This window comes from Pagrus pagrus, assembly GCF_965226575.1.
Source record: "Pagrus pagrus genome assembly, chromosome: 10".
Classification (NCBI taxonomy): domain Eukaryota; kingdom Metazoa; phylum Chordata; class Actinopteri; order Spariformes; family Sparidae; genus Pagrus; species Pagrus pagrus.
In genome coordinates, this window is record NC_140194.1 from 5,139,349 (window position 1) to 5,151,113 (window position 11,765).

Consider the following 11,765-nt stretch of genomic DNA (forward strand, 5'->3'; position numbering starts at 1 on the left):
ATCAGAAGCAGATGAAGACAAGCTGAGGTGCCATTGCTGACTATCCCATAAAATATCACTAATAACTCTGTGAAGAATGCAGTGTAAAGGTGGCTACATGCAATCTGCAACATAAGAGCTTTGTGCTGGCTGGCAAATTGTTTGTAATTGTTTATTGACAAGACAGTGGGCACTCACAGTTTACAAGGCTGCCCTTAGTAACAACGCTGGCACTGGACCTCTGTGTTTAAAGTTCAGATTAATTAATCATTGACCCTGTTTGCTGAGGTTGTTTCAAAGTGCTTTGAGCAGGCCTTGAGATGTGATGTGGCCTCCAGATCTAATGCATTGGCTTTTCATTCATTGTGGGAATCGCTTTCAAGTCTCAATAAAAATGTTAACAACAAGCTAAGACTGATATGTCAAATTAAGTTTTTTGTGGCAAGTTTTAAACCAACTTACAGCTCAGAATTAAGTGGATCTCAGTGAAATTGGTCAGACTAGATCACATAGGCGAGTTTAAAAAACTAAACTTAGATTGTCAGAAAGCTGAAAACATCACATTAAATAAATGATGGCATGCTGAACGTGAGTCACACTAGACTTCTGTGACATTATAAACAGGCTTTCTACCAGCACAAGCTATAGGGGTGGAAATCTATTGGTACCTCAGCATTCAATTTGATGTAATTCAGAGGGCTACGTGATGTATCAACATTTTTTATTCAAATGATTTATTTTTTTCTTACTGTGTGACTTCTTGCCACTTTATAAACATAGCATATTGCAAAGCTTCATAATCAAAATAAACAGATGAACTGACTTCCATTAACTTTGCTCATGCTCAGTCATCCTCACCAAAACTGTGAGAGGGGCCCGAGATAGCATACGAGTAACACGTCTGATGTGCAATAGTCCTTTAAGGATAACGAGGAAGGAAGGTTCTTCTCACCTGCAATCTGCGGTTTGGTCCGGGCGCTGCTACGAGCGCCTCTGCGACCATTGCAGGACCTCCTGCCTCTGCCTGTTCCAACAGGCACAGCTGGTTTGTGATGTTGGCCATCTCTTCCTGTAGGCGCTCAGTCTCGACACTGATCTCTGCAATTTTCTCAGCAGCCGATGCTGTCAGGAACGCCTCTTTGAGGTCTACCAGGTGAAGGGTCCTCTTCTCCTCCAGGCGCACCAATCTGCGGAGCTCATCGAACTGGATGTTCACATATTCCTCTAGCTCCTCAGTGGACATCTAGGATATGTTGAGGTACAGGACACAGAGAGGGAGAGAGCTTGAGTGAAGGAATGACGTTAAGGAAGTCTGCTAGATACCTAGATGGAAAGAGATACTGGGCTGCCATTTCAAATGAACCTGCATGAAGTACGTCACTGTAGGCATTAATCATTGAGATGAAGTCATAAAACAGAGAAGCACTGATAGAGACAGACATCAAACCGTCTGAATGTCCAGAGGCGAAACAGAGAAACATACTGAATGACCAAAATAAGAGAGCAGACAGATATTTCCATCTTTTACATTGACATGTGAATATTACTTTAATAAGCCCACTGGTCTCAGTCATGCAGTAGCTAATTGATAGCATGAATCAGCTCCCCTAGAGGCAAACTTCATGCATCCCATCTGTAGATAGAGACCTCAGAGGCTCCTTCTACCACAGCAAGCCATCTGTTTGGCTTTCAGGCCAACTGAGCTTCCTCGCTGAGATACCTTCTTTAATTCTTTTCCCAGTTCCCCCGATGAGGCTCTCTTTAGCTATGACTCATTACGTTAAAACACCTCAATAAACAAGATGCCTCCCTGCAATCCGTCCCACTGAGATGGCTCCACCTGCAACGCAGATCATGTCATGAGGTAAAACACCCCAAAGTCCCTTGTCATGATCTGTGGTCCTGAATATGTTATAAATCGCTTCAATCAGTGAACATAGCTGCTTAGTTTTTCCTCTGCCCTTGAGGAGAACTTCACCCTCTTCCTTGCCATCTATTTTGTCTTGTTTCCCCTCAGCCTCCCTCTCTCCAGTGGAGCAAGGAATCATCAGTCTTTACTGAGGTTGGCAGAGCCACGACCCCCAGGGACCCAAAGTTTTATCGTGCATTTGCCATTCTTGCACAAGCAATCAGATTCTCCAAATTGCCCATTAAACCAAGCGCAAAAAAGTAACAGTTTTAATTTATTTTCTTTGTATGAGCAGAGAAAAAATCAGCACATTGTTCATTCTGAATCAGACAGGGAGACTTAGTTAACATCTAATTGGAAAGCAAAGAGTCGTTTTTTGTTTTAGTCCCACCAAAATCAATGGCCTGAAAGCATGTCTGATGAATTAGGAACAATAAACTGCAACTGCCTTGGACTGGCAACATGTTCCCCTCCTTGTCCGGAAAAACATCTGTGAATGTGGAGAGACTGAGGCTTTATTTTCCAAATCTATCTTCTTATGCCTCTGGAAGCTCTTAGCCGTTGCACAAAGCAATAGTGGGAAGTGCTCAAATACAATAAATCCTACTAAATTACAATATCTGCTGATTAAATCTACTCGAAGCCTCATCATTTAAAACGTGAGCAGTGAGCACTTAAAACGCACATTAAGAAATGACAAGGCATTTACTACTTCGTTTTGTACCGGGACAAAAAATTTAATGCTCAAGCTGTTGCTCATGCTGTGACGTCTCAGGCATCGTCCTCCAAGTTGGCTCTGATTTAGGTGTCATGGACACCGTGATGGATCAACACATTTAATATTCAAGTCCAATTCCTGTGCAAATCTGAGTAATCCTTTCAATTTGGACATCTGTTGGGCATTTTCATTTATTATCAGTTATCCAAATGGAATACATCTGTCTGTCAAAGTTTTCATTAACATCTATGAATTTATTAAACAGCTAGCAGTACTGGCAGTGATTGCTTCATTAGTTAATGCCATGTCAGGCATAGCTTTAGCATTCAGCCATTACCATGGATAATAAAATAAAGAATGAAATTTTAGCCATTTATTTGAAAAGGAAATGAAACAATCTTTGTATCGAGGATGAAGATGAATACATGACCTGGAGCTCGTGGTGACTAATGTCAGCTAATATTACACAGCATGCTTTCTAACATCATCAAACGTTACATATATGTGTATTGCAGTGTAGCACTGTGTCGGTTAGCTGACTTCATATCTCTTCACTACTTGTGCCGCTGTTACATTATGTTTTAGGATTCACCATGATGCTGTTACTGACCATAGTGATCGCTGGTCATCATAAGTATAATAGGCTAACTTCAAATATGTTGAAGAAATATTTCATTTGAGCTCACATGACAGAATATTACACACACTGTATATTTTGCTCTTTTGTGGTCACAAGAAGTTTCAGAGAATGGTAGCGAGCAGTCAGCATAAATCATGAAGAACAATGCCATCCAAGAACAAAGCTACAACATGAATAGAGCTGACAGAATTGATCCATAAATCTTATCGCTTTTAGCATCTTATCTGTCATCGATCTGACACATTCCATCACCGCATCTCACAATCTCCAGGACCTCCACAGAGCCGACCGCTCTCTCGCCGAGCTCCTGTGGCCTTGGCGGCAGATGGGAGTCTGGGATCAGTGCTCTTTGTGTTTGTGAAGCAGGAGCCCTCTGCCCTTGGACCTTTCACTCGGTGACAGAGCTTGCAAGGAAGGAGCATTCATGCACACTAATCTTCATTTGCATTACTGCGAGCTGAGGCCATGAAATGAGGCCTCGGGAGAGACGGCAGCACACTGCTTACAAGGGCAGGGTGAGAGTAAGGACAGCGGATGAGACAGAGAGCACAGGCAGAGGCAGGACATCTGGCGAGCAGATTAAAAAAGCTAATTTCTTTGTCGAGCAAAAGGTAGGACAGTAGGGAAGCAGATAAGGGAAGCTAAATTATTTTAAGTCATGGTTTTAAACTTGCTTTGCATTATTACAAATCTTTGTTATCTGAGAAATTCAGAAATGATGGTAACGCAAGCAAAGGAAGGACTAAAAAGGTCAGTTCAGACTTGACCAAGTTGATGCCAGCTTGAACTTTTCCTTCATTACTTCATGGACAATATAAGTGAGATAAGACTTAAAGTTGAAATTCCACATGCAAAAATCTCACTGTGACTGAAAATGTTTCTGGGATCTGTGTCTCTCTATAATTAGAAAAACCTCTCAGACATTCCTCTAACACTTCATGTGATTACAATATAGCAAGACACTCAAATAGAATTAACTTCACACACTAGTGTGCTTGTGTGACTGGCTACAAAAAAGGTTGTGCTACTCATTAGTGCTGTTGCGAAAAAAGACTGCGGAAACAGAAGCAAAGCCCCTGGGAATGAAAATATATCAGTGTTAAAAAACAACAACAAAAAGCTGCGCGTCGCGTTACTTTGGTGAGACATCAGGACACACTAAAATGGAAAACAAAAGCGAACTGAAAACAGCTCACAACAAATATCAGAGTAGCCTCAGCGTTTAATTTGGACCTCTTCAACCGCTCAGGGGGTCTTTCATTGCAAAAGCAATTTAATTTCCAGTTAAGTCCCAAAGTTTCAACAGACACTAAAAAGGTTATTTTTTGGTGTCTGAGAATTACACGACAGTATGACGCTCGGGACATCGAGAATGGACTGGCTCATAAAACAGTGCCGCCTTGAATATTTCCCCAAAATGAGGCATCCCGCAGCTTTAGCCAAATGATGAAAAATGCAGATGCAGGACATATTTTTTCAGCATGTAGAGATGAAAACTTTTGTATCTAACTATGATGCTTTGGTGATGCACTCGAGTTCAAATGGTTAACTTTCTTTAAATGTTCTCACTACTGAATCAGAGCCGGCCCTGCTGCTGGTTCTGAGGTCTGTTTTGTGTGATGCTCTTTTAAACAGGCCTAAAAAGCATTAATAGAACATTAGGAGTAAATGGATTTGAACTGTCCTTGCCCTTGGCAATAGTGGCCCGGTTCCAAGTGAACACTAAGCTCTCTCTTTCTCTCTCTCTCTCTTTCTCTCTCGGGCTCTCTCTTATCTCTTCCAGAAATTAGATTCTCCAATTTAGCCTCTAAAACAACACAGCAATACATAGAAAGTTAATTTGAAAAACACCAGCTCCTCTTCAAAAAGTCATATAAAGTAATATAAAGTGGGGAGGCAAGGGAAGTTAAAAAGAGGGAGAGGAAAAATCAGACAGACGGCCTTTGGTTTTATAACAGCAGAGTTTCAATATCCAGAACCTTTTTATTGGTTTTGAGAGAAGCAATGTCAGCCAAGCAACTTTCTGGGGAATGATACCGAGTAATTCAATTAAAATGCCGTGAGTAGCGATAGAAAGGGAATGACAGCCTTAAAGAGCAATGGGAGAGGGGGAAGAGGTAGCGAGAGGAAGAGTAGGGGGGGGGAAGTAAAGGATGAGGTAGAGAAGGACAAGAAAAAAGCAAGATGAATAAACCTAACAGCAGCAGCCAAGTCTTTTCATGCCTCTGCCGTCTGTTCCTCAGCCTCGGCTCCCTAAGACAGCTTTAATGTGTCTGCTGCTCTTGTAGATTTTATGAGGCAGGGAAAATGGATGTAGCCGCTACACACACATATACGCATTTGTGACTGGGCTTATGTTGCTTCCAGATATCGGACTACTCTCTCTCTCTCTGTCTCTGGGTGCCCGAGAAAGACACCCTGCACGGCAGAAAGTGAGTAAATAAAACATGAGAGTGAGGTAAATACCCCGGCTACCTGCTGTCCTGGCCCGCCGCCACATCATGCTTTCCCTATCATTTTCCAGCTCTTTGACGACAAGCTGACTGGCTGACTGACAGTCAGTCATCTAGGCCCCTCATGTAACGTTTAGCCTCTGGTCATCCATTAATATGTATGCAGACTCATCTCTGTTTTTTTGCATTATATTCCATTCCCCTGTGGTGAGAGGAGATATGAGCTTTGAGAGATTAAATTCCCCCCACCTGCGGCACAGCACATAATTAAGCAGGCTAGATTTAACACCAGCTGAGGGTTAAATCTTTGCATTCACCTTTCACCTCCTCACTGGCACCTCTTTCGCTCTAAAGTCCTTCACCATGCAATTTCACCTCCTCCACCGACTTCTGTCTATCGCCTTCTCTTTTAGCCTCTGTGTCTCACACGCCCACACACACATGCACACACAACTTTCCTCACCAGGAGCAGCCACTATGATGGTTGCCTGTCATGCATATTAAGACACGCTGACATTTGAGAGTGCAGAGAGGACACACCGACAAATCCACATTATGGTCTCTAACCCAGTGCCCTGTGAGCGAGCAGGTAAGTGCTTTTCGCAGGGCACGCTGCACCTCTACAACGGAACAGCGCAATACTAAATGTCCAGGAAGTCCTTGGGGCAGCATTGATATTTCAGTATGATAATAGACATGAACTCGGGTGGGGTGCCGGCTGCCAGCAAAAAGTGTTACCTCTCGCAGGCCAGTCAAATTAACCTTCTACATTGTGCCACTGTGCTTGGGTCACACCTCTGCAGGTACTGAGAGAAGCTCCTGTGTGCCACTGCTCTCCGATTGGGTTCAGACACTACTTTGAGCAGAAAATAAGGCAGAACAGGCAGTGCAGGGAGTAATTGAGGGAGCAGGTGCAGCCGCCATTAATGGTGAGACCATGGCTGAGACCTACATCCTGGATCCCGCCGCTCACTGTTACATCTCTCAATGCACAACGCCTAACTGTCTGTGGCAGAACATGCCCCCACTATGGCATCTGTAATGGAACTACAGCCACTGTTTTCAAGGTTGACTTGTCATGAAAATTCAGTTTGCAGCTTTTGTTTTGGTTTATATCCAGGGAGAGGTGATGGTGTGCGAAATGCAACCTGCTTCTCAGACGGCAACTCCGTGAAGGTTGGACATAAAGGTTGAAATAAGTTTGTGGTTATTATTTCAGTGTGTGGCCGCGTATATATAGGGGGGTATGTGAAAGATATGATGAGGGAGCAGAAAAAGAGAAATGTCTGTACACTGTGAGAAGGTCAAATACAACAGTTAATACAATAAATACAAAAGAATAAATACTAACTTACTGAATCCTGGTGTTGAATCATCATTATGAGGGTACACTCACGCACTACACATCCGTTTTGTTTTTTTAACGAAGTCCTGCTGGTTATCTATATATTACACTACATTCACTCCTAAATTAAACAAGAGTTTTTTCAATGAGGTGAAATAAAGTTCAAAGAGGGATTTAAAACAGCTAGAAGCTCATTCTGTATTCAGCATTTCTCTCCGTTTTACACACAAGAATGCATAATTCACAGTCACTTTGAAGATCTGACCTCTGACGTCGGACGAGAGTGCTGAGTCAAAACAGTGACATCATCTGAAGACTGAAAGTGACATGACTCAGTACACAATGATGGCATCACACGCTTCAAGCTGAATTATATCTGCAGAATCCAAATAGCCCAGATCTATGATCTGTGAACAGGGGCGGCATGATAAATATATGGATTGAAATAATTGGCTCTCATGTTTACAACCCAATGTCTTTATGACATAATCTCTCTCTAATCCCTCTTTATCTCATTCTAGACTGCTGTGACTCCACCGCTGCAGTGTCTTTATTGCTGCAGTGCTTACTGCTGTACCCACTGAATTAGAAATGAGTAATGGTTTCTTTTCTGCGTTCTGTTGTGGCTCCCGATGGCTTGAAACCATGCTATTAGAAAAAAGTACTCTTAGTTTTTTAAATTATGCTAAGGACGAAAATCAGATTGTGAGCAACCCTTACTGGACTAGGTAGTTATTAATCATGGACTGGGGCAACTGAAATATAGGACTGCATGTGAAATATAAAATTGGACCTGCAGGGTCTGCAGGGTTAATTTGACAGGCTGTCTGAGACTGCTTGGCCTAATTATGGAGGAGATAGCACTGAAAGTAGACTAGCATGTTCCTTGGAGGAACAAACCTTGAAGCAACTTGAGTTTATTCTATAACGATGGATCATTATATTAAGATGCAACAAAACAAAGTGCATTGATTATGTTATACATGTGTACTGTCCCTTTGACCATCACCATCAACCATCTATATTCATGTTATGTGCTGTTTGCAGAATATGTTTGCTTTAATTGCTAGAAGTGAATTTTGACATCTTTAAACTGCACTGACAGACATCTTTGAAGGAAAATCAGCTTGCGAGGTCAAATCCAGTTTTTATAGCTGCAGAGAAATTCTCATTTCACTGGATAAGAGTTAGTTGGAGCTCATTACTAAATGAGAACAGTTGAGAGCAAATCTTTGGGGAGAAGTTTTCTAAAAATGGCCATTACCGTTTAATTAGTATTAGCACTCGGCTCAGTGATCTGCATGCAGGAGTTTTCACTCACCTCAGGGTTGGTCCACTTGGTTTTGATCTTTTCAGCCATCTGTTGTGTGCAGCCCAGCAGGTCATACCCCTGCCTGCTCTACAATATAGAAAAAATAGAAACACCAAGTTAGCTAGTTATTTATTTATTAATAAGCTGTTACTGGGCACGTTGACAAAAACTTCTCATCACTGATAATATGACAATATGTTTGGATTGATTTTGCTTTTAGAAGATTTTAGTCTGCAAGAATAAGGCACGGTACATCCTTGACAACTCACCATGTCCATCACAGGCTACACTTATAGTTTGACATGGTCCATACTGAGTGCAATGCACCGTGACAGGAAATCATATCACTACTGCGGTAGATAAAGCGTTCTTTCACATGAATACACTGACACAAAAAGCAGGATAAAAGCTCCGAGTAAGTTTAGAGTAAATAATGTGGCTTTAGGCTGTGCGTGTGTGTGTGACCCCCTTTGTCTCTCATCAATCCATATGTGGCCATGATGTAAGAGGAAGCCAGTGAAGTGTGCTGCTCTAGTTCGTTTTTTCTGACGTACAGCCATGGGGCAGAGGACTTAACTCTGTATATTACTGCCAGCACAACATGAGGGTCATTACTGCTGTAGCTAAACGCACCGGCTTTGTGACAATTTTCAAATTGAGGCTCTCGCTGTGCTTGCTTTTCTGTGTCGTTTTTTATTCTAGCGTTCACAAACAAAACCCTTGACTTTTTCAAAAATATTAATCCAAAGCTAAGTCCTGGTTTTTGATGCTATCACAACTTGTTAATTGGTCCTCTGTGCAATAACACAGTCTGGATGTGTTCAGTGTGCTGATAACATCCGACTCTAAACGGTAACATAATCATCACGAACACTATATACTGCAGTACTGGGCCCGTAGTGATGGTAGCATGTCCGTAGTCTGAGCTTTTCTCAAAAATCCAGCACAGCATTAACACAGCTTACTGGGCAGACTGTGATGCCGCACTGAACGACTGGGCCTATTAAACCGACCTGAAGCAAAAAGGCCATCTGGGAAATGGAGGAAGGGTCAAGCCGTAATTGGTGCCAACACAAATGGACGTTAGGGTTATTTATAACGTTTAATTCCCATTTCACAGTCTTCACGGAAATTATTTATTGAACTGTAAAAGTGAATCAATTCATAAAAGATGGCATGTGGGTGATCATGAGACATTGTTACGTTTAAATATTACACAGGGCCCTCGTGAGTTGACTTAAAGACTACAGGGCCTCCAGCTATTGGCATACTACTTAATACTGAATTAGAAATGCAAACCAGAGAGGCCACGGTCTGCATACATTACATTATACATTATGGAGCTGCAGATGTGGAGCACGCCATTATGATCAAGTACAGTAGCAGGCATACAGCGGATCACACAGTGCTGTACTAACAGATATAAACCTGTCTTGCTCTGAGCGTGTGACTCACCTTCTGCCACACGTAGGCCTCGTGCAGGGTGATGATTTCATGCTCACGGTGCTCACCCTGCACGGCGCACACCACACATATTATCTTCTCGTCTGGTTTGCAGTAGAGGGAGCCTTCCTGTCCGTGCTCCTTGCAGCGCAGTCTCTCTACAGTGACAGTGTCCCTCTTCCCAGCCTCTCCGGCAGCCATGGCCTCCTGCCCTGCTTCTGCACCCTCTGCTCCGTCACCCGGCTCGGCCTCCAGCTGCAGACCGTTCGCCGCTCCTTCAGCATCACCACTCACATTTGCATTAGCCACCCCAAGCTGTTCCATCCCCTGATTAGCGCCCACTCCAGCTGCCCTCTGTGCACCGGCCTCATCCTCAGCTCCATCTCCAACTCTAGAGTCTCTGTCGGTGCCAAGTCCATTAGCTTGTGTCTCCTCGTGGTTATAAGGCATTAGCGGGTGATGTGTGCTGCTGGCATGTCTGTCAGCGTGGACGGGGCAGAAGGCGAAGCTGCAGGAGTGGCACACTTGGGTGGCTGGTTGGGCCTCGTCAGGCTCGCACGCATCACATGACCCATCCATCTGCGGCAGCTCCTCGTGTTTCAGCCCCACGGCTCCTTCCTGGGGTTCCCCTTGGTGGTCCATGGTGGCTGATGGTAATTCGGGGGATATGAGGAGTAAGTCTTATAGGAGACACAGAGTTTAGGACAGGTTATTAATAGCTGTGACCTTCTGTGAACAGCTCTCATATTTGCACAGGGGGAAAGTCCAAGAACCCCAGGACTAATCCCCCTCTGATATAATATTCCCAACAACAGATGATGTATGGAGGGAGCCAAAGTCCACAGGAAACAACATCCAAAGCAGCAACATCACACAAACTACTCAAGGGCACCAAACAGGAAGACCCCAACCGCAATCACTGAACTGTCTGTGTGCAAACACCCTGGCTTTGTTTACCCGCTGCATGACCACAACACACACACGCTCACCTTCTCCTCACCTCCCTCTGTACGGCATCAGGCCCTGACCTTTTTGTTGCTTTGTGTACCTAAAACCCCTCTCAAGACCTCCTCTTTTTTTTCAGCACCACTCTGCAGGAGTGAAGAGAGCTGCATACACACACACACAAAAAAAGCAACCATTTTATTTTTCTCTTGACTTTTCCCTTTCTCCTCGGAGCATTGCCCTCCTGAGCTGTGTTTGTGTACTCTCTTCCACTGCTGACACAAACAACAACCGGTAGAAAAAGTGCTGTAACGCACAGAAAGCCTCCCCCCTCCTCCTCCTCTTCCTCCTCATCTCCTTCTTCTTCTTCTTCTCCCCTTACACCTCTCTGCCATTTCTCTGTCTGACTCACACATTCACACAAGCTTTTCTTCCCTCATCCTGTGGGGCTTACCAGTTTGCAGCTCACTGCAGTGTACTTACTCGTCTGTGTCTTCCTCCCCCCTTCTGTGTTTTGTTTCCTGTCTAGTGCTTGTTTCTGAGATAACGTGGAGTCTTGTGGAGGAATTAGCTTGACGGCTAACTTCCTTAGCACTGCCGTCGTGCCCTGAATTGCTATTTACTGAGCTGTACGTCTGATCTGCTTTCACTTTACAGCAGTAGAAGGAGCTCCAGCTCGGTTCCGACGGCGTTCACTTCCTTATTTTTATCCGCTGCTGTCTGTTTTTTCTTCTACTTCCTGCTTGTAGTCTCCTGTGTGTGTGTGTGTGTGTGTGTGTGTGTGAGCGGCAGAGACACGCAGAGGTGGGAGAGAGAAAACCTGCCGCCTGTCAAGAGCAACGAAGAGTGAAACTCCCACACTAGAGGCGGGTAGAGTGCTCACAGTTGTAATGTTAATGCAAATAAGTAGTATTAGCATGAGTTTCAGGTATGTGGCTAATGATGAGCGGTCATTAAGTGTTAATTACCCCCCAGCTGCGCAACTGTAGGCTCCTTACCTGAGTCAGCCAATCAGGGTGAA

General features: G+C 43.8%; 1 protein-coding gene across 3 annotated transcripts in view; it reads right to left on the reverse strand.

Annotated features, from left to right (window-relative positions):
• The window catches only part of trim44 (tripartite motif containing 44), a 42,583-nt gene extending 31,017 nt beyond the window's left edge, over nt 1–11,566 (reverse strand). Inside the window, exons 1-4 of one of the 3 annotated variants that reach the window (XM_084365081.1) lie at nt 11,228–11,549; nt 9,812–10,479; nt 8,366–8,443; nt 932–1,222 (exon numbers count right to left, since the gene is read on the reverse strand). In XM_084365081.1, the coding sequence (XP_084221207.1) occupies nt 932–1,222; nt 8,366–8,443; nt 9,812–10,441 (999 nt within the window). In that variant the 5' untranslated portion in view covers nt 10,442–10,479; nt 11,228–11,549. The other 2 variants (XM_084365082.1, XM_084365083.1) reach the window with 2 other exon arrangements.
• Nucleotides 11,567–11,765: the final 199 nt, after the last annotated feature.